Raw genomic sequence first — 24,095 nt, 5'->3', positions numbered from 1 at the left:
AATCTCCTTTCCTAGGGGGGCTCCTAAAGAAAACACAATCATAACAAACAGGGTCTGTGGTTGGATGCAAACTTATTATAACATGATATAGAAAAGTAAGTTAATTATGAAAACACAGACACACACACACACAGATCATTCCAGTTTGGCTGTTTATTCAGAATAATAGGCTTCAAATATATAATGCAAGCAACCAAGTTACACACTCGGGGTGCTGTACTGCAACTCCACCCTAGAACTGGAGGTTGCTGTGGGATACTAAGAGAGAAGAGGCCATTCACAACACCAACTCACATTTCATTTTAACCAGGTAGAGGTAAAGAAAAGAACTATACACACTCTTTAATATGATTGCTACGACTATATGAACATTGTGTGGATGTTTGTTGATTATTTCTCAGTATGAAAACAGAAACTCACAACCAGCAGCATCGCAGATGAACACTGCTACCACGCACGTGAACATGAACATATTTCAGACAAACATTCACCCTCTAAAACACAAAAAGAAGAAAATGCACTGAAATGACCTGCAGATAGGCTCACATACAAATCGCACTTAGCTTTATCTATCCCATGCTACACTGAAAACGTCGATAAATCCTTAACTGCTGCCTCAAAGAGAGATTGGTGCCTTGTTGATTACTGTAGAGGATTCTTACGATTGCAGCAGCTGGTAGACATTTTCGGAGATGTCTGCAGTGTAGCTTGTTACACGCTAGTGCTGAGGAGAAGTTTACTGCATGCTTTCTTTCACGAGTGGAAGAGAAAGGGAGTGCTGAGGTAGAGGAGGAAAGCTGAAGGCAAAAGAAGGCGAGAAATAAATAAGGTAATCTGTTCCACAAATTTGTTGTGGAGTCAGGTTGTTCAAAGGCACTTGGAACGGGAGGAATGGGGGGAAAAAAGGAAAATACAGCATGCAAATATCGTTTGGTTTCTTGTAAAACGTACGCAGTATGTTTGTTTTTGGAGGTCTAACAATAAGGCGGGTGAAGAAGAAGAAAAGCCCTTAAAATATAAGAAGAAATAAAAAAAAGCCTATTTTGGGGTAAAATACTTCATGTTGGCAAATTAAAATCAGTGATTAAAATTACAAAAAAAGGCATCTCAAGCAGCCGTATAAAAGTGATGCATAGCCGTCAGAGCAAAAATATGCCGGTCAGTGGTTCAACAAATACAAAACCCTTCATATTAATACACCTCACTATTATTTTGGGTGAATCTACAGTTTGCAGTGGTATAACATCCTAACCACCCAGCATGGTGGTGTGTCACATTATATGATCACAATGCAGTGCGGATAGTGGTTTCATTTCTTCAGTCCAAAAACTCTGTAGATCGTGTAAACACCTGTACACCTGTCCGAGGGGCTAGATTTAATTCTAGCAACATACTCAGAACTTTGCAAAGCACAGGATTTAGGTGGTTTTTGTAGGGGCTGATTTGCTTGCAGAAACTCTTGAGTCTTTTAATTCCCTGTGAAAAGAATCACTCGCTGTGTTTTCAAAGATGCTCAACAACCTTAAAAATCAAGTTAGTGTGGCTTCATTCGCGTTATAAACTCACTTTAAAGAATTGTAGTGTTACCGTCAGTGGACTGAAGCCAATATGGCTCGAGAGAAAAGATTCCTAAAGTCTTTTGATTGTGAGAACAACTCATCATCTGTTTCTACTACACTTCCTTTATGCTTGGAAGGCTATTTATTAAAAAAAAAGGCATATATTTGTTGTGCATAAAATATCTTATTTCTTGCCTCTGAAGTCCATTTTTTCTCCCAAGCTATGTGTACATCCAGCCCGAAGAGCTGCAGAGTGTCATGAAGTCGACAACAGTGGTCAGTTCAGAAAGGAGACCTGGAAGTTCATGAAGGATTTGAATGGTCCCCTCATGCTCCAGACAAGAAGGGGTCCCAGTGCTGAAATATTCTCTCAGTGCTATGTTACAAAAAACAAAGGGCTTCCATTTCCTTCATGTTAAGGTCTGGGTAGAGTGGAAATCGTGGTTACAGGACAGCTTCACATTTTCTCCAATCTATCTCGAACAAAACTGGCATGTCTGTATGTACAATTGCACAGTGTCGGCTGCTGTTCCTCTTGTCTATACCAGCGGCAAATAGATCCACCCATGAGGGGATTTCAATTGCGAGAAATTAGTGACAAAATCCACAGCATGTGTTTTTTGGAACAATGAATTTCAGCTAAAGCTTGTATCTGCCTCACATTAGACATATTGTCTCTAAAAAGACTCATTTTGTAGGATTCCCACTTGATTGAAGTGCTTCAGCCTCAAATTGGCTTTTAACTAAGGATACATTTCAGCACAAAATAAGGAGTGGATTTTGTCCCCTGTAACTTACAGTGAAAATCCCTCTTAGGAGGGTCAGTAAGTACAGGAGGAACAATTAAAGCGACCAAAACACTAAATGTACATATGGACATGTGAGTGTTATAGTAAGAGAAACTGTGAATCTATCCCTCAAGTGGTCATCTGTGGATCATTTAAGGTTGAAGGCCAGCAGAGGTCGCTCCTCTCTCTTCTGCCACGGACTCTTCTTCTCCTCCTCTCCGTCCTCGTGCGCTGCATCATCATCAGGAGACACTGAGAGCAGCGCACCATCAGTCCTGAAAGTCTCTCCCTCTGGTGTTGGCAAGGGAGGAGGAGAAGCCGGGGATGAAGAGGAGAGCGAAGGCGGCTCCTCTTGGATTTCTACCCCCTTAACATCCTCCTGCCCCTGATCGCCTCCCTGACCCTCTGTTTCTGTTGACAGGGTGGGTCCTGTTTGACTGTCCTGTGGACTGCACTTAGGTGTCTCCTCCTCGCTACCTCCCCCATCCAGATCATCTACATACACCAGCTGAGTGTACGCTGTGGCTGGTGTCATGCCCTTCAACCTGCCTTTCTCGATTCCTCTTTCCTCCCGCTCTGCGTCTCTCGCCCTGCGGCCCACTCGCGGCTCGTTCAGGTCCACACCGGAGTCCAGACTGGCATCGTTGCAATTGCTGCGCCTTCCACTGCTGCTGTTACCCTGTTGACCTCCTCCAGTTGGCGAGTTGCTGTGGCACCCCGCCCGCTGTAGGTCGATGTAGGAGTGGCGAATATGGGCGTTGGAGCGTCCATCGAGCGAGACAAACCAGGCTCGTGGGTGAGGCAGGGGCTTCCCTCCTCTGAGCTCCATTAGAGTCTTTTCAGCCAACAAGGTGTCCTCACTGTTTATCTCCACAAGAGCCGTTTCCCCGAGTGCTGCTGGAATCGACAGAGACCCCGACAGGCCGCGGCCCTCTGCGTCATTCTGTTTGGTGGGACCTGGGGCACAGTCGGTTGGAGTTTGCCCCAGCGGCTGCTGGGAATGTGAGGCATTGAGCTCAGCCTGGATGGTCTCCAAGTCGCTCTGCTGGTCGGTCTGCAGCAGGAGGGCCTGACCAGACAGAGGGTGCTCCCCAGGCAGCCGCATGTAGTGTGCGGGGATCACCAGAGTGGGACGTACCCTCGGGTAACCTTCTCCTCCACTGAGGAGGTCCACAGAGCCGCAGCAGAGCAGCTGGCCGGGCCGGGCAAGCAGCGGGGGGCTGGGACGCTCCAGGTGGTCCACAGAGCGGGACAGAAGGTAGTCAGGAGCTCTGCACTCACATCCCTCCCCTCTGCTGGGGGAGTGAGGAGGAGAAGAGGGGGAGATGCAATTGACATGCCCAACACTGCTCAGCTGGTTAGCAGACACCTGACCGTGATTGGCTGACAACAGTGCATCTGAAACGGGGTTGCTGGACGAGCAGACGGAGGTGTATGATTGACGGTAGCCCCTGTCTGTTCCGGATGAAAGCGCAGACTTTAACTGGAACGTCTCCGCAGACTGCCGGTAGTCTCTGCTGCGAGGCGTCAGGTTGCCAAGAGATGAGCCGTGGTGGCTGTTGCCGAGAGAGGAGCGGCTGTGTTTGCTGTGATGGATTATGCTGTGTTGACGCTGATTGTCTTGGTGCTCGTATGAGAAAGGCTTCAGCATCGGCGTGGTCATGTCGGGCTCAGTCGCTGTGGAAACAAGTTCCAGCTGCACCTACAGACGAAATGTTGAGAAACTTTTTTAAATAAACATTATTTGAATCACGATATAACACAGACACAAAAATAACAGAGCAAACAATTGATTCTTCCCAGTTTTAGGGGTTCTTTTTTCCTTTTCTGTCCATCACTGGGAAGTTAGCAGCATCTTCATACAACTTGAAGGGGTTTCATTTCCTTCTAAAGGACCCCTCAGCTGGATGATTCCTCAGACAGGGGGGCTAAATTCAAATGTTTCCTGTATTCTATAAAACATTCGCCTTTGATTTTAATGCTCTCTGTAAGGCAGACAGACCTCGTTGCTGATGAGGTTCAGGTGGGACATGGAGGTGGCTTGGTCCCTCTTACTGCCGTCCACACCAGAGGACAGCGTGAGCTTGCGGTGAGACCCTCGAGGCTTTATACAGCGGCGCCTGCAGAACAGAGACACAGCAGTTGTTATTGCTCAATCAGAGAACACGATTCGACTTTAAATTACTCTTCCAAACACATACATTGGAATAAAAGGAGGCAGGGAATTGGACAACAGAATCTCGTAGGACCATAATATTGCAGGTGAGCACTAAAGTGCTGGTACTCTATCAGAGCTGAAGAATGGGTAAACAGAAAAAGAGGCTAAACCAACATTTACAGTAGAAGAAGAATCTGAAGAAGAATCTGTTAAACAGTATCCTAGTGCCATTTCTATACTGGTGCAGAAGTACACAATGAACACCAATAAAAAAAAAGCCTTTTTTTCCCACTCATAAGAACTGATTCATTATATTCTTGTATTCATAGCACCGTCAAAATGCTGCCTTTGTGTTCACATCTTTGGAGACAAATCTGCGTCTTCTGACAGTCTTTCAGAGCGAACATGTTGCTGTGGTAAGTGTTTCACACACACCTGCAGTAGTACAGCAGTAGGCAGAGCAGGCAGAGCAGGATGAGGGCCATCCCTCCTAGTATAGCCAACAAAAACACCGTGTGGTATGTGCTGATGTCCTTCGCAAACACTGGACCTGTTTGACAGATCAAAGGAGGTGTAAGGATGAGCAAATAAAGAAACAGGATTCATTAAGTGTCTTTCCTCTAGCATTTTTGACTATATTTATATTCTACATCTGTCTGCTATGCTGTCCACGTCTAGCATGCATGCAGAATATGGTGTGCCAAAATATGTGTTGCGTTTTTCTACAGTAATTATAATTTGTGTCACAGCAGTCCATCTCTCACCTGAGTGTAGTGGGGACATGGCGGCCACCCAATATCCCAGCTGAGGAGCAATGTAGGTCAGACTGAGCTGGTTGCCCTCCTTCTGCACGTGACCCCAACTGCTCTTTATCCAGGCACCTGTGTGCACACACACAGTAACACACAGTCAGAGTGTGAAATCAAATTTCCCAACAATTATTCTGCATTAGAGCCCCCTTCACTGGGTGCATTAGTGACAACTGAAAGGGCCTGCGGCACACTCCCATCTGACTCTTATTAACTGTGTTTGGACACGGCAGCACTCTACTTAGCTGCCCTAAGATACTTGTCAAGTTCCTTATTTATGATTATGACTTAAGAAATAGTCAAAGAAAATTTAAGGCATTTTATGACCACCAAGAAAATAATTAAAAGGGGCGTCAGTTTAGCTCAGTTAGTAGAATGTGCGACCCATTTACAGAGGCCAAGTCCTCGCTGCAGCGGCCTTATTTCACAATCCCACAGACTTAAGTTAGACAGTATGATGGATAACCATTAGAGACAATATAGCGCAGAACTTTTAATATTTGTATAATGTGTCTCAGTACTTCTCAGCTGTGAATAAAACGAACTCCATTACATCTCCGGCTCAGCTGTGTGAGAGGATTCTGTGTTTTGGCAGTACCTAAACCAGCCACAGGGAGGCAGCGTGCTCAGTCTAATGCCACTGACAGCATGTGAACAGGCACACAATAGCAGTTTGAGCAGTGCCAGTACCCAAAAAAAACACAGCAAAGGCAAAGGCCCTGATTGATTGGCTTAAAGTAAAGCTTCTCCAAAAAGGAAACATCCAGCAGTGCCTTCACACTTCCTCTCATTTGGGTCTCAGGGCTGGAGTGGTGAGAGCTACTTTGTTTCTGTGTTTGTTTACAGTTGTAAGACATAAAGGGGTCAAGAATGTGCATGGATTTTCAGGAAGGAGGAATCAAAGAGGGAAGAGGCAGGGGATATTCAATGAGGAAAGATAAATATATATGAGAGCCTGGAAAAATGAGAAGAGGAAACAGGAGGAACAAAAAGGAGGCGTGGAGGGAGAGATAAGGGAATAGGCGATAGAAACAGAGGCAGGAGAAAGGAGAGATGCTGTGTGACTCAGCACCTCACACACACACACACACACACACCAGGCCCTGTGCCCAGCCCTACCCGGATTCACCCTGGTTCCACAGGGGAGTGGTCTGTCTCTCTCTCTCTCTCTCGCTCTCGCTCTCTCTCTCAGTGACTGACCTGTTTTAAACTGACATCCAATGACTCTGTTCCCAGGCTTTCATGCGATACGCCGCAGACATTCGGCCAACTGCCTCAGCACAATGCATTATATTGTCAATAATGTCACAATGTCAATACAGTCTGTACATTAACTGCTTCTTGTCCCATTCATGCAAAGTCAACACAGCTGAGCATGGGGTCTTTTTTTGTGTCTACATTAGAAGGTAGTGGGGAAGCTGTACTGGCAGCAACAGACTCCTCTCAGGTTGAAGGTGCGTCTGTTTACAAATGACACGCACAGGTGAACTCGATCTGTTTGTATATGACATCATCTTGCCCCATGCTCCATTAAGATGTAAAAATACATGAGGGGTTGTCAGTTATACTAGAGAAACAGGTTTCTGTGTGTGTGTGTGTGTGTGTGTGTGTGTGTGCGTGTGTGTGCGTGTAGTTCATGTGCGCACTTTCAAAAATAAAACCAGCTTCTTTGTGAGAGTTTCATCTGACTGAAGCATTCCTCCAAAACAGGCATCAGGCGGATTTCATAGTTACCTCTTTGTGTCTGTCTTTTATACTCAGCTTAACACATACATTAACACACACACACACACACACACACACACACACACACTGAGAAGGAACTCAATCAGGAGCTGTGCCTGTCTGTTGTGTTATTTATTTGGTGGGTTGCTAAGAAACACGAGATGTAGCCCGGAGAGGGGTCCTGGGATGGCTTCTGTTGTGGAAATACTTGCTGCTAAAGGCTGTGCGTAGGCCACAAGTGCTCGTGTGTGTGTGTGCGTGTGCGTGTGTGCTCTCAGCTTTTATCAAAGCCCTTTTTATAAGCTCTGGATGTTGATACTTTTAACTGAGCCTCGAGATCTTAAAAACCATCACAAGAGCAAAAGACAGTCCAGATTGCAATCACTGATTGGCCCTTTTGCCTGGCAGAAATGTTTTAAGGGTAGATTTAGAGGATTGCTTGTTTTGTTTGGACTACAACATGTTACTGTAAAAGATTCTTCTTCTTAATGTGTATGTATTCTGACTCAACACATATACAGTATATGGACTGCAGGGGTTTGCCTCAGTCTATTAGGCAATTGTGTTTTCTGCTGCTTTCAATTATATGTAATATTTTTAAGATAGTTTTAAGATTTAAATGTCAACCTGCCTTTCAGAAAAGCCACAGAAAAATCAGATTAGTTAGAGAGGTTTAAACTAGGGCTGACACAATTATTTCATTATCAATCAATCTGACGATTATTTCTTCTGTAACACATCAATTATTTGGTTTAAAAATGTGGCTGACCGCATCAGGTCAATGTGCGCTTTTGTGGGCAATGTGTTACAAGGACTGTCCTTATGAGGCTGAGGACAACGTGTTTGAAAGCAGGTGTGCGCTGTGGACGTAGGTGAGGACGAGCAGCCCCGCCTACTCCCCGAACAAAGTATCCAGAGCCGTATAGACAGAGAGTCGCGTCAGTGGAGGTCCAACATGCTCCATGATACGCCCATTGCGATGTTGCAGCTCTCTCTCCCTACGACTCTGAAAGTACCGTCATGCACTCACTCACTCAGTTACTCAGTCAGTCACGTACAGACCCGTGTGTCGGGCCGACCCCGGCGGTCAGCCAAAAATTAAAAAGTTAAATCATTAAAAAATGCTCACCACAATTCTCAGAGCGCATTCTCAGTTTAAAGACATCAGCAATATTTATACTGGCACAGCTTGAACCAGTGAAGTTTTTGGCATATTTACAGCTTTAAGTAGCTATATGACTATGTCAGTAATGGGGGGGAAACACCAAGAAGAATTAGCCCCCGACTCTTCAGTCTCTTTCAGAGTATCTCATGTTGTTGTGGTTCTCAGGCCAAAAGCTTTCAGGCCGCTCTCATAGCATTGTTTTCAACAGGAGGTTGTTTTCAGCAAAAAGGCTCCGAGGATGCCACCATATACGACTTGCACCGCATTAACAGCAAGAAAGACACAGCGTGTGAATGTTATGGAGCATTTAGCAGCCAAAGAGACAGATATGTCCCTCAGGAGTGGGCGGAGACCAAAACAGAGCCCAAAGTAAAATGACTATTGGACCAAAACAAAACTGTGTCTGCTGAATGTGTAAACAAGCAACTTAAATGTATCCATGTGAACTTATCACATTAGTATTGGTCTACATGTTTGTTTCTGCTGCCCCCAGTGGCCATTTGGTGCAGATACTTCCGTTTCACAACCAAGCGATTAATCGACTAAATACTTCAGCTCTATATCAAACAACTTAGTACAATTTACTTCACAATAAGCATTCTAATAGGCCCTCACAGACCTCCGTCTTGCACATGCACGAGCACAGCAAGAACATAATGTGGAGACACAGTAGATGTGGAAATGTGAGACTAATGTACACACGACGATGTTTAGTAGTGGAGACACGTCTGACTCAGCTGATGATCTAATCAGTGTCTTCCATCAGCCTGTCCAAGAGGAGCTGGGTGTGTCACCGAGCACGACGTCTGACGGGGCAGATTTAATGGTTCCACAGAGGCCTGAAGGGTCTCTGCTGGAGGAGCGGGACCCTCCCAGGTTCACTTCAGTTCTAGATTTCAACAGATTAAGAGCTATGGTTCAATCTTGAGTTTTAATTTGGAGATTAATGTGGCGCCGCATGTCGGCCATTCTTTGTGACTTTATGAATAAATTTATTCATCACTATGAGAGACAGTTACAAGTTGTGGCCCTGCTGCAGTGGGTGAATTTAACAAGGTTTGTGTTATTGCCAATATTCTAGTCACACCATAAATCATTAGCCGATGGAAGTAGCTCTCATTTACATAGAAGTAAATATACTACAGCAGTGCACGTTTTTTCAGAGATCTTTGTGGAAGATAAATACGCAGAAATTTTGAGTAAAAGGAAGCTTAAAAAGTCAGAAGAGCTTTCGTGTTTCTGTCCGTACATACCAAAGCGCGGGTCAAATCTCCAAGCAGGGATGTGATCATTTTCCTTCAGGCCACTGTCGTCCGGCAGAGGGACGGAGACCGTGATTGGCTCGTTCACCTGCAGCTCCACACCGTCGCTGGCCAATAGGTGAACAGAGATGGCTGCCACAGGAGTCAACTCAAACCTCTTCTCGGTCCCTGTGAGGGAAGCAGCAGAGTGTAAGAGAGGAAAATGCTGCATAAAGGAAAAGGGAGTGGGGTAAGGTGCACAGGAGGGGGGGCGGTGAAAGTAGCAGACAACGGGGGGTGTAACATAAAAAAGCGTAGATGAAGGAGAGTTGTCAGAGGAAAGACAGACAGGAAAGAAAACAAGGGAAGGACAGGAAAGAAGGAAACCGGGTGGAGAGTGAAAAAAGTGAGAGACCGAGGTTGGAAAGTGTCAAGTATGCCTGTGTTGCCCGGAGGGAGAAGGTACGTGTTGTGGGGAGGGGGGTCTTTTGAGGGGTATTAAAGCTGAAGGAGGAACACACAAAGACACGCAAAATCATACAACACACATCAAGATGAGACTGCCTGAAAGTGTGCGGGCAAAGAGAGAGAGCGCACACAGGGGTTATTGTGTTTCAGGAGGTCAGATAGAGAGACCTCTCCAGGGTGGACTCTCTGATGTACCACTGCTTCTTCCTTTCACTCCCCACCCCCCTCCCAGCAGCCCTCTCCCCTGTCATCTGCTCCCTGACTCTCCTTGGCCCTATCCCCTACAGTCCAGTCTTAAACTCCATTGTGCTACCATTCGGTATTTTTTTGTCTTTTTTTAGCCTCACCTGTACTGTTGCCGCTGAGGACCTGCAGGTGGGGAAAGTGCTGGATGTGCAGGGGGGAGCTGGCCACGGTGAGCAGAGCGGTGAGGTTAGCGTAGGATGTGTTGGAAGGGAGAGTCAGAGCTCGGCGCTGGAAATGAACACTGGGCTGACGTCTGAAACCTGGAGGAGCAACAGACAGAGGTAGTCAGAAACAATGGACATGTTCAATGTACATCCACAGCCTTGTTAAAATTATTTATTTTCAACACTGTCATGGTGTCTCTGTTGCTGTGTAATAAAAAATCTTGATGATTTTTCATGAAAAAAAGATATAGTTGTGACTCATTTTTAAAGATCACCGGGAACAAAGATGCTTCAGTGGCACAGACCAAGAAGGAAAGTACCACAATAAAAAAATACAATATCGTCTTGAATCATTTTATAATAGCTCTCATTGTTTTCTCTTAAAATGCAGCACCAGAACACAAGGGTGCAAAGACAATCATCAGTTCTGCATCTACCATAAATTTATAGGTTTTATTTGACAAATGCTCCTAAAATAAGACGATTAATCATTGAAAAAGTGTAAAACTAAGAAATGTTCACAATAAAAGCTTAAAGAAAAAAATAAAGATGCGTTACTGAGGTATCAAATCAAATGTGATATTGGCCTGTTGCGGAGGTGGGGTGTTGCGTTTTTCAGTGTATGTATACTTGGTGTGGGAATCACAGAGTAACTCACGATACGCGACCCGCGATAACGATAATATCGCGATACAGCGATTCTGCGATAATTGATATATTGCCAGACAATCAATAACGACACATGATATATGATTACAGTGCCAATCTCGAAGATCTCAGTTTCAGTCTCTTTGACGGCACCTATGGTGACGAACGGTAATTGTGGGAGCACACTTCCCAGATATCCAAACAGTGTCATATGTGTGACGTCCACGGTTGGCTCTGGTTGTAACTCTCGATTTTCCTCGCTGACGGTCACTTTCCTTTTTAGACTGTTTGCCTTCATCTGAGCGTCAAATTTGTTTCTTTTTCTTGGTTTGTTCAGCCATAGGAGATTACTGTAGTAACATTTGCAAAGACCGTAAAAAAAGCCGCTTTACAAACAAGTGTGTTTGTTGCTACCCTCTCTGGCAGACCAACCACTGCTGGGTGATGGAAAACGCGTCACTAACTGGACGCTGCTTGTGATTTTTTCCACGAAAGTCGTCACCGACAGCCAGGCTGTAATACTGCAAATGCAGAGGCTCTCATCAGTAGGCTCAATCACCATTGTGTTACCTCATTCGGCAATAGATAGTGACTTAACAGACTTTTATTTAAATGAAAATCTTCGAGGTTATTAACTTCTTCTTCGGCCAATTCATGTCCATTTCCATTACCCTCATTCATGTCATAAGCGACGCCGCGTGGAGTCACTAAGTAGTGACACGATGGGTCAAAATCACAGGGAAATCTGTTTAGAGCAACATATATTTGTAAATTAAAATATGGACATTTGGCGGCAGCCTATCAACAAATGTATTGAGTCAGGACAACGATTTATTGCCATATCGATATCTTGTCCCAGCCCTAATATATACGCTATAGTATTCATATACAGTTGCAAGTCAAAGTATAAAACACATTTCTGTACATACAAACAGCAGAGAACGATTCAATTTATGTAAGGGTTTCAATTTCACTTTATCCATTATATTCAGACGTGAAATTGGACAAATTGTCGGTGACGAGGTGACCCGAAAGCATTAGTCCACAGTCACAGGCTGATGTTGTGTACTCTTCTTCTTCACTTCAGTTGTTTATATAAATTCCTCCATCAGTGCAGAGAGGATAATGCCTCGCTTGATTTTTTCTCGAAGCGTGATGCTTCTGATATTTTGTCAAATTGTGTCCTTTTCATTTCTCTCCCTCCAGTCTCTGCCTGCCATTAACAAAATATAGTAACAGAGCAATAAACAGTAAGAAAAGCTGCATGTAGCTGGACTCAGCAAGGTGATGTCATTGTGGTCCGGCTGTGAGTGCACATTCCTGAGCAGTGAGACACACATCCAGCTGTATATGAGTGTTCAAACTGTGTTAGTGTTTCAGGTTGCACTCGACATGAGTCTTTGGCTCTGCAGTTTGTGCATCTTTAAACTTTCATGTCTCTTTTTGACGCTCCTCTAAAGCTTGAAATATAAATGCTGTTTCCTTCTGTGGCTGTTTCTGTGACAGGAAATGACCCCTCTTTTCTGTTCTTTGTGTGTTCCCTTCCTCAGCTCTTCTTTTCTTTCTTCCCTCCACTTTCCTCTCACTTCATCTGTTCCTCCTTCTGTCGGACACTACTCTGCCCATCCCCCCCATTCTCTCCAACTGCTCCACCCACAACCCCACTCTCCTGCACATACTGTATCCTCCTCCTCTTTTATTCTCCTTCCTCGTGCCACATGCCAAGGTTCATCACTCCCTTGGGCGCCAAAGTTCACAACATCGTGACGAACAAAGTGTCGGACAGAGGGCACAAACTACGCTCGGCTGAGGCACGTGCTGTAGGCAGTGTGTACGCAAGATGTTAATGGTGTCTGTCTATTTATATGTGATGTGTCTGAAGTTTCTTTGTCACACAACACAGCTGACATGTTAAATTACTCCCCTGTCAGTCACATACACACAAAAGGCCCAGCAGACAAAAGACTGTGTATTGATTCTGCCTGAGTGAGAAAGCCTTATCTAATATAATTACACAAACCTTAACAAAGAGGCGCACTAACAAAGACAGACGCAGGATTTACATTTGTGTGTGTGCGGACGGAGGAGGGAGAACTATTCATCGTCTCTTCTGTCAGATCTTACTCAGCAGTCTGCCTTATAATTTGAACTTATTATCAATATGAGTAATCCAGTGTTTTTTTTGTTATTAAAATGTGTTAGAATCAGACTTAGAGATGATTTCTAAATGTTGATTTCTGAACTGTAGTTCAACATTTCTGCAATTTTTCTTCCAAACAAACCTTATTTGTCATAAAAAACTAAATATAAGACGCAGTCTGTTTTTGGGGTATTCCAGAGGTTAAACAGGTTTTCTATAGCTATTTATTAATAACAATGTGTATACATACTATTTTTAACACTATTTCCATTTATTTTCATTTGAAACACATTTAAAACACACAAATTAAAGCCTACCATCTATTTTCGTCATGTCGAGTTTGCGATCCTGCTCGCTACCGGTGCGGTAGTTGAGCTCTGGTGATCTTGGGTAAAAAACCGTAACAAAATAAAACGTCTCTCTGCATTAAATGGAAAAAAAACTATTAAAAGTGCGTCTTACATACTGAATTTTACGGTTCATTCTTTTACCCAAAGTACGAGCGTGATGTAGAAAAACCTCAGCAAGCAATGTCTTCTTGCTGCTGATGACACATTCAGGTGCCTCAATACATAAAATCTGTGGGTGCTGGTAGGGCTGCACAATATGACGATATACATCGTCAAAACAATATGAAAATGTCTATCGTATGTGTTTTTCTATATTGTCTCTATCATGATGTCACAAAACCAGCGGCTATTTTTACGTCATTTTCACGCTTTACGTTGTTATCCTTGCAAGTGGGAGTGAACCTGGAGTGAACCATAGACGGAGGGACAGTTTATTAACATGGAGAGGGCACACAATGTGCAGAAAAGGACTCAGTACTCTTATTTGTCAAGTATTTAATTCCAAAAATAGGCATTACATGTTGTTATTTCATACAGACTTATTATTTGTTAAATTACCAGATATATCGTGATGTATACTGTTATCGAGATATTAAAAATCCTATATCATGATATAGGATTTTGGCCGTATCGCCCAGCCCTAGGTGCTGGTTTAGCTCACTTGTTAGAGCCCCATATACAGAGGCCACAGTCCTCAACGTACTGATTGCAGGCTCGACACCCATTCTGCTGATCATTTGGTGCAAGTCATCCCCCACTCTCCACTCCCTACACTACCCCTCTCTCTTCAGCTGTCCATTATAATAAAAGGCAAAAAGCTATAAAACAAACAAACATACAATCTGGGAAAAAAACTGATATCAAAAGTTAATTCATGATCTTTAAGGACGCCAAAATGTCTTTGAACAGCTTTTTGAAAGCTTTTGATTGCAGCACATGATCTTCCTCAGCAAATAAGTTGTTGACATTTAATATCCAATATTTGTCAAGCTTATTATCTCAAACTTTGGCTTCATGTATGTTAACTTCCTGTTTTGAGAGAGCTACTTAATGGACCTTGTGGTGGGATCGTTTTTAATACTGGTCGAGACTTGTTTTTAACCAGTCTGCCCCTATTAAAAGATTTGGATGATGCTGCAACAAAGCGTCTTAAAACCCAGGAAATCTGCTGTTTTCACAAGCTTAAGAGATTTTAATACGTCTGTATACATCACACGGGAATTTCGAAGCTTTTTTTTTTTACCAGTTTAAAAAAAGAGACAACAGAGGTTTTTATCTTGCCAATTATGGACAATCTGGAAGCTTATTGATGGTTACATTGAAGTCATGTGTCTGTAGCAGAGTCCATTTATAGAATAAAGTTAGCAGAATCACAAACTATGCTGCAGAGCTTATTTCTTTCAATAATCCAAAATCCAGTCAAAATATCACATTGGACTTTGACAATGCTAACTTCCTTGTTGGGCAACAATAATACATAATCTCTGCAACACTCTAAGAGCTGTGTGAAAAGCTAACTAGACTAAAAATGATCCACACACACACGCTGCGTTTACCTTGTAATCCTGAAACTATCTCCACCACGTCTTCATACACCATCAGAGTCGCAGCTCTTTCTGGCAGCAGGTCCAGGCTGATGGAGGAAAAGACTGCAACACAAACACACAGGAGTGCACACACCACATTAACCCACAGAATGAATTCACAATGAGATAAGAAGCAAACTGCAATCTACCTGGCCACTTTGCTGATGTCCATCAGACATAACAAGTCATTAAACCATCTTTATACATTTTTAATAGTCCTGCTTTCATCCCGTCTGCCGAGCGGGACGCAAGTCTGACCCAGCAAACTGCACTTCTTTCCTCTTCCTTCCTTCCTTTCACTCCTCCATTGTTCAGAGCTGGTAAGCGTGATAATCCAATTGGCCGCCGTTCCGTTGGCTCATAATAACCACCCAAACCCACAGTACACACACACACACACACACAATGTACTGCTGCCTCTTGGGAGGTATTTTGTGCGGGTGAGTGTGTGTGTTAGTGAAAGGGAAGCTTAAGCTGCCCCCTCACCGGGTTTTGGCATCTATTGTAATAAATTAGTAATGGAGCACTCCACTCATTAGCTCACACACCTGGCACACACTTTTAAACTCACACAATTTTATCTACACAAGCATTAAGCTGGCAGCACAAATGTAGATCAATACCTCTCCCCATCTAAATGTGGCTATTATAAAATCCCCCCCACACACACACCTACCAGGTAATCTAGTGGGACTCCAGGGCACAGAGTTTGGCACATATCCCTGCTTAGTCGCGGTGACGACCAAAGGTGTCCCAAGGCGGTAGGGGAAGCGCAGGTAGGTGTTGCCATCAGCTGATGAGGTTTCCGTGGTTACAGGAGTGTGGTTGGCGAAGAGCTGTATGGCGGCTCCTCCCAGGGGCTGGTGGGTGCTGGCATCGCTCAGGTGAACCTTCAGAGTCACCTCTGCGAACAAACAGGAGAGTGTTTACTGAGCTGGGTGTTGGTGTGAAGAGACTGCAGCAGATTCGCCATAACCATTCGCGATAAAGAGACATAAAACTCAGTGGTGTTATAATTACAGGCGTCTAAAATACACTCATTCATCTAACCAGGTTTGTTTCAGTGCCAGGCCCTATGCTTCCACACAGAGACAGCCTTCCTCCAATCACAAAGAGACGGCCGTCTGACCGTTTCCTGGACTCTGTCCAGCAGCACTTCCTCTCTGAAACAATAGACCATTTCCCGCTCTCAAAGAAGGCTTGGAGCAGAAGGGAAAAACAACCGTGTATATAAACACCTTCTCTAATGGAGAGGAGGAATAAAGATGTTTACACACACTGCCTGATGATTGAAAAGAGGCTCACACTAAAGTCTCCTTTAGGACTTGAAGGAAACAACAGATGTACAAGGAAGGTTAACACAAGGTTGACTACAGCTGATTGATTGATTAAATAAACATATTTGTGTTTGTATACGAACCAACTCCTTATTTGCAGTGCTGGATGAAAATATGCAAACCAAAGAGTCACTCCCATCACAACTGTGCTGGAAGGAGAACTAAGATTCTGATAAGAACACAGAATGGAAATACTGAATTACACAGAAAAACGCCATGTTTTTAAAACTATTCACATCAAAGAATGCTAACAGTACTACTTCTCTGTTTCAGAATCATATACATCTTTAATTTGCAGCTGGTAAAAGTGAAATTACATTTAATTACTTCTGGGTAGCTTGAAAACGTCCCACAATAGGGTCAGTAGAATCCTATCTTAATCTTTCATAATATATAATTCGCTCAGAATGTATTTGTTGATTGTTTGTTTTATTATCTATGAATCTGTAAAGTAACCAAAGTTATTAAATAAATGTAGTAGTAGCCGCCAGTTTAGCTCAGCGGTTAAATTGCCCATGTACAGAGGGTATAGTCCTCAAAGTGGCAGCCCCAGGCTCCACTCCCACCTACGGCCGTTTGCCTCGTGTCATCCCCACTCTCTCCTCCCCTGTTTCTGACACTATCCACTGTCCTCTTACTTATTAAAAGCCCCCAAAAAATATTAAAATTGAATACAAATTTTGAATTGAAAAAGTTAAATATTTGCCTCTGAAATGTATGTAAGTAGACTATAAAGATAGTCAAGTAAAAGTACCTTAAAGTTTTCTTATAGTTATTTTCACCGCTGCCAAACAAAGTGCGCACACATCTGTTTACTGTTGAGCAGAGACGCAGCTCAAACAGTCTCATTATATCTCAAACCAGAAAAACAAACAAAAAAGCCAATTCCAGCTTTATATCCCAAAGGTATGATAAAAAACAAACTTGGTACAAAAACACTATAATTTAACATGCACTCAAACCCACGCTCTCCCTCCGTCTTTGTACGCATGACAACATAAACTCTGTTTGATCATTGGCTGCCTGCTGACCCGCGGTGACCTTTCAATTAAGGCTGAAAAGGTTTTCCTTGGACCTTAACATACCCTCCTCCCCCATGCTGAATTTTGTCGTAACTCTTTCTTGTAACCCCTCCCTCCGTGACACACACGCTAACACATACATGTATCGCCCTGGCTAGACGAATCCCCCTCCCCCCACACTCGAGGACCCAGTGCTCAGTGAGGAACCAGTCTTGAGTTCAGCCCGAGTGCAGGAGCCACCTTAAAAAAAAACAACAAAGCACTGTACTAAATGATACCTTTGCAAGCGGGGGAAGTTAAGTGGTGTTTTGTACGCGGCGAGGTTTGGCAGAGTAATGTTTCAATCTCAAACCAAACACATCATTACCCAGAGAGCTCTGGTGTGAAGATCTGCTCTGCGGCTGCTTTCTGACCCTTCAGTCCATTCCTCCTCGTTATTACATTTGCACAGCAGAGGATCAAAAAGACAAAAAGAGGACTGGATTTCCCCTTGACAGAAACTCCCTATCGGATTAGGATTTTGTGTGTGTGTGTGTGTACACCTCACTTCCCGTCCCACTCACACTGATATGCTGTTAGGGGTACCAGCTGTGCTCACTTTAGAAAGAAGTCCCCTGGGAGACCCCTGACTGACAGATGCAACAGTCCCCTCCCAGTCCTCATCCAATAAATCAGCACTGTAGTGACATCATTGTTAAACAAGCTAGGAGTCTCCTCTGCTCCGACACACAGGAGAGAAGAAGATGGTGGAAGCAAACATTGATTCTGCAGCTCCACCAGCAACTCCTCATCGGTGTGTATTATTGAGTACCATATGGAGGACAAAGGCATCAAAGAGAGTTCTGCCTGTCCAACGCTGCGATCTCAGACCAATTATTCTCCAGTAACAGCAGCCAAAGCAGCGGGGTGGTTGTGTGTGTTTGTATGCTGGTAGAAATAAATAGACCCAAGAGGAGAATACTGATAACTGTGTGCAGGTTTTTTAGCCGCTACAGCTTAAATTAAAGCCTGTTTGATCATGAGGTAGGTACAGGGAGGCAAAGTATTTCTGCACCATAAAAGTGAGGTGTGATAAACTGGAAATGCCTGGTATGACTGGCCTCCGCTGGGTGTGTGAGGGGGGTTTGGTGTTCTTCCAGACAGAGGAGGGGGAAACAGATGCTCTCTGCACACGAGGCTGAGTGGAAAGTTTGCTTGTACGCAACATCCCGTAAAACAGTTGCTGCTGCAACGTTCGCTGATAACCAGAATCAGCAGCTTTTTACAAGTTACCGGAGTGATGCCAGTGAAAAAAATCTGGGTTTTTGCTGACGAACCAAAAAAAAAAAACCTGCGTCGAATACAGATTAATTGGAAAAGTTTGTGCATTGATAAAAACACGATGCATAACAAGCAAAACTCAACAAAAACATCATGTTGCAGTTGCATATTAAGCATGTGACCTGAACGTCACTCCAGCCTTTACTGAAACTACCTCAAATCATCTGATCTAAGGGGAGCGATGAGGAGACTTAAACCTTCTTTAAATTAATACATGAAACATGGGCGCTGGTTTGGTTCGGTTGGTGGAGCGGGCGCCCAATGTGCAGAAGCTGCAGTCCTTGACGCACTGATCGCAGGTTCAACTCGCCGTCTGCCCATCATTTGGTTCATGTCGTCCCCCGCTCTCCGCTCCCCACATTTCCTGTCTCTTAACAGCTATCCAACAAAAAGAGGCAAAGGCCATAAAAAAATATCTTTAAAACAATAATACATGAAACAAATATTTCCATCATGTTTTGTACATAGTTTGACGGTTGACTGTCACTCTCTAAACCATGTCATCTCCATACACCCTCTTGTTTTGCAATAGTTTAATGGCACCAGAAAATACCTGATGGAAAATAATGCTTTTATTTTCTCAATGAACCAACTCCATCTGCATCTGTTCTGTTGTTTTGCTTTGCACGGGACGTTTTCAGGGGGCGCTGTTGTGGTTCCCTCAGCCAATCACAGCTTACAGGTGAGTGTGGGAGTGGTTCAAATTTGCAACTGGGCCCCATTCAGACCGGCGAACATGGCGAAAGAGCGATGCAGAGTTGGCCTTCTTTCTGTTGGACAGGTAGGTTCCTCAAACTGGGTAGGACAAGCTAACGGGCGGTTATGCTGGCGCAAAGGTAACTGTGATGGTGTCGGTGTTAGCTCGACGGGGTGGGCGTGCGAGAGAGTGAGAGTGAGCTTCTGGTGATGAAGAGCCCAGGAGGAGGGGCCCAGTTTGAACGTGTTGTTGACAAAATGCAAGGAAAAATCTCACTTATTATACCTTTAAGAGAAAGATTTTTTAAAAATCCTTGGAAAATGATTCACATGGCTGCTACTGTTAGCTACCCTCAGGCTAACATTCAGATGTGGTTTCATATAATAAGCTTGTGACATTTAATTGAATACATCTATGTAGTTGTCAAAGAGATTAAGAGGACTTATCTGAATTATTACAAATGTTTCATAGAAAGAATAGGGCCATTTTAGCCAATCAAAATACTCACATAAATTATTATTGAACTACTAACACAGAGACACAGAAAGAGAGACTGCTTCTCCCAGCTCCATCTTGGAGGATTTCTAGGATTTGCAGCTGAATATGTTTGTAATTAAATACGCTGCCTGTCATTTTATTGATAAATCAGTATTATGAGTATAATAGTCTAAAAATAAACACCCTAACCCTAACCCAAGGTAAAGTCCTAAATGTCCTGCAAACAGCAGCTGTTTGTCATTGGTCAGAAAAAACTGGTGGATAACTAAAATAGTTACTGATCTTTTCAACTATCTGTTTCAGCTGGAGTTACTTTCGATTCAATCATGTGGGATTGGTTTGGTTACAAAACAGAAGATGGCAACAGCAAATGAGAGCGAGACATTTTTTTCCACCCTCTCAAACATGAGCACATGAGAACGAGAGAAACCACAAATCATGTGACAAGAGCATAAGGGCTCTTGTCACACGGTTTTAAAAAGGTGAAACACTGAAGAGTGTATTGATTGTACGTCATATCTTATATGTGCACCAAAAAGAAAGCAAGGAAAATCAAGTCTAAGAAAATTGCATCGATGCATGTCAAGCTCCAACAGACTGTTGTTTGTGTTTCTGGTTGTAATAAGTACTTAACCACAGCAAAGTAAAGCACAAGGGCTGAAGCTGTCTGTTTGCTATTTAGATATAACAAACACCAAACTCTTAGTGTGGTGATTTCTAAACAGGGATCTTGTTATGTGAACAATGAGAAAAAGTATGATGACAAAACATGTATCAACATGTAGTAACACACAGGTGCAGAGCAACCCAAAGCATGGTGGTTTGAAAAAATAGAAGTCGGAAAAAAACACACTCCTGTCTGTTGCCTTAACCGTCTGCCATTTTAATTTAAGACTACAAGTTCAGTCTGCTATTTACCTTCATCTGGATTAAATGTGAGATTAGATAGTGATGGTCAATCCCATTAACTCAGCAGGGGACACAGCAGTAAGATTACATCATCAGGTCTCCTCTCTCACATGGACTCTGTTCAGTTAAGTATATGTCAGTCTACAGCCTGTCCTGTGGACCAGAGCTGGAGGACAATGTGGTAGATTAAAACCTTGAGATGTGGTGAGATGGTACTTATCACTACAGGCCAAAATTAACTACCACTACTACTCCTTCAACAGCTACAACTACTACATACAGTATATCTTCCCTAAAGTGGGCTTCTGTTAAAGTCCAATCAGTCAAAGCAGCATTTCATGATTTAAATCAAACTTTGCTAGCTGGTGACAATATGATTCGATCGGTCCTATACTTCCTGGCAGCCCCTGTCCAGCTTTAGCGAATGTTTGTCTGCTGGAGATGCAATGCCATACCTATTATGGGCAGCAGTAATGTGAGTGAGATCTATATCTGCGGGGAGATTGTCTGTCTGGCTCCACTCATCCATGTTGTCTGCTGGACAGACCAGGAGAAGTCCTCAGTATCGACCTGAACACACACAGTCACACACACATCATCCCCTCCCTCTGGGACCAGTGAAGGTCAATCTGAGGCAAAGTGAATACCAGAGAAAAAGAGTGAGAAAGAAAAAAAGAGCAGAGAAACGCCGACATCAAGCACTGCAATCTTAGGAATTATCAAAGCAGTTACACCTTGTTCTTTAACAGAGCTTGTTGTTGTTAATTTAGACAATTTACTTGATGCCGATAATGCCTCCTTAAAAAAAGAGGAACTCCTTCCAAAGTCTCCTGAACTGCTCCTATAAAATCAATAACAACACCAACTTTTGGCATAAATAAGGGCTATGGTTGCTCTTTTTTTTTTTAAACCCTGACTGATTTATAGCAATAGTTACTGTATATTTACATTCACATTTCTGCTGTGAACACAGTCGTTGTGAGAGCACCGAATGTAGGCCAGTCAAAATGCTGTGTGTGCCGGTGCATGAGATAAAAGTGATGGATTAAACAGATGTAGCTACACTTTAGTAGTAAACATGACAGGGAAGCTTTGAAGTCAGTGACTAAATGAGAAGCCAACAGATTATTGTGATTCACGCTGGCTTTTAAACTTTACTTGTGTCTGCCGCTGCGAAGGGAAACCCAGTCATACCCTTCTTATATACATTCACCCACAATTACTGTTATGGATTAGCTGCTAACGCTGTTAACACTGCTATCTATGGACATTTAACCCACTACCAATATTTACTGTTCTATTTGTGACTCAATTAATGATCAGTTATTATCTGAATTTATGATTTCGTCCAGAAAAATTTTGAAAATAGTAAAAACATCCAAAATGGCCAGTTCTCTTTCACAGACAACAAAGTTAAAACCAGAAAAGTTTTGGCATTTGGTTTAGAAAATGACTTTAATTTATCATTTGTGAATATTAAAGGGGAATTTAGTCAGTCATGCTTCATTTTGTGTTGTATATGTATATAGTATTGTAGTTGTTGTTTTTTCAAGCAGCTTTCCAGTATCTATTCTTTGAAAACATTCTTGTACTGCAACTGCTTTAGCTAGTTAGTTTAGCAAGGTTAGTTGAACAAAACAATCAATTTCGAAATGTCAACCTGGGAAATTGCGATCTGCTTTCTTTAGCAGTTATATGTATCACTAACTTTCAATTTTCTGTACTGGAAAATGTAAACAAGGGCAACGTGCAGTTAATCACTTCATCTGACACCTATCCCAGTCAGCAGTTTTCAGGCATTAAAAATACCTATATATAAATAATCAATGTTGTCGCTGATTTACTTTTGTAGGTCATATAGAGTAATCAGAATTAATTTCAGACTGTTTCACAACCAGAAAAAAACTCCTCACAGGAGCTTTAAATAATCAAAAGAATAATCTGCATATTATAAGTAACACAATCATTACTGCAACTCTAGCACAAATGCCATCTCCAAAGTTTGACCTTGTTGGTTTTTATTTGCTTGCTGTGGGGCAACTGAACAGGGTGGTTTTTCTCTCATAAGACAGATAAAGTGTGTTATTTGAAATGTAGTGACGCTGAAATATGACAAATCACAGCAGCTGGACTCCTCTGCTGCAGTATCTGGACAACGTGAGGGCAGATTTCAGGCTCTACAACTAAAAGAAGTATAATACGCAGATTTAATTACGTGGGATTAAAAGGCAGCCGGCTGAAAATGTTATGCACGGATATAAAACCAGGCTTAATAACAAACATTTCAGAGAAGTTTTCGTGCTCTCTTTCTGTCACAGGCTAAGTTGCTAACGCTAGCTAACTTTGGGTCACATCAGCATCCGAGCAGGCTAGCGGCTCCATTAGCCTCAATGATAGCCACCAACTAGCCGCTGTTCAGGACAAAGCGGGCAGTCTTAAGCGTTAAAACCACCTTTACCTTGCGTTGCTGAGTCTTCAGGTAGTGTTTTGGCGACAGCTTTGGAGAAAAGGTATCCAAAAAGGCAGAGTACAATCGCAGCGGTTCCTCTCCAGTCCACAGCCCGCATCATTGCAGATGTTTGTACCAACGGTTAAAAGAAAAAAACAAAGTAGGTCCAAACCTCTCGCTTTGTTAAACTCACTGTCCGCGCACATCAGAGCAAAGGAGGCAACGCTCCATGTTCAGCAGCATCAGCACTCCTGGTTTTTCGCCTGTGAAGCCGTGTTTCCTCCGTCCTGTTGTGCATCCCCAGCCCCTTTTGCCGCTCGGTCGGTTTTTTCATCGATGGCCCAGGGTCAGGGAGGAAGACGGCCCCACTCTCTGAGCCACATGCCCCAGAACAGCACCAACAGGCGGCTTCTTTCACGCGCAGCACCGCTAACTTCTGCGGACCTCCAGCGCCACCTGCCGGCCAAGTAATGAAATGTTTCTGACTGCTGTTATTTTTCACAGCATAAATTTAAATGACCAATACTCTTTGCCCTAAAATGCCATTAAGTTTCCTTAAACTAAAAAATGTTTCAACGTTACAAGTCCAAAATATAAGGAACAACGCCAATATTGTTAGTGTAAAATTTGACTGGAGATCTTACTAATTTCCCAATAAATTGATCAAATTAATCATTTCACTTTTCTATATCTTTTAAAACTCAGTTGTTATTGTTTTACCAGTAATATTATTTCACTGATGTATTCAGCAATTTGTTTGATTTCTGATAAGCTTTAATTAAATTAAATCAGCATTTTCACAGCAGGGTTTCAATG

At 43.1% G+C, this 24,095-nt stretch overlaps 1 protein-coding gene across 1 annotated transcript; it reads right to left on the bottom strand.

Moving 5' to 3' along the window:
- Window positions 1–145: 145 nt before the first annotated feature.
- Window positions 146–23,652, bottom strand: fam171a1 (family with sequence similarity 171 member A1). The gene is made up of 9 exons (XM_069656497.1): window positions 23,289–23,652; window positions 15,724–15,951; window positions 15,018–15,110; window positions 10,261–10,419; window positions 9,458–9,634; window positions 5,270–5,386; window positions 4,941–5,055; window positions 4,350–4,467; window positions 146–4,049 (listed from the first exon to the last, which is right to left on the bottom strand). The coding sequence occupies exons 1-9, from the start codon at window positions 23,398–23,400 to the stop codon at window positions 2,496–2,498; spliced, it is 2,673 nt and encodes an 890-aa protein (XP_069512598.1). The 5' UTR covers window positions 23,401–23,652; the 3' UTR covers window positions 146–2,495.
- Between the last annotated feature and the right edge of the window lie 443 nt (window positions 23,653–24,095).

This window comes from Semicossyphus pulcher, unplaced genomic scaffold (genome assembly GCF_022749685.1).
Source record: "Semicossyphus pulcher isolate SPU_LCO1_2020_fin unplaced genomic scaffold, fSemPul1.0.p SCAF_9, whole genome shotgun sequence".
NCBI classification, from domain to species: domain Eukaryota; kingdom Metazoa; phylum Chordata; class Actinopteri; order Labriformes; family Labridae; genus Semicossyphus; species Semicossyphus pulcher.
This window is presented reverse-complemented; position numbering and strand designations above follow the sequence as displayed.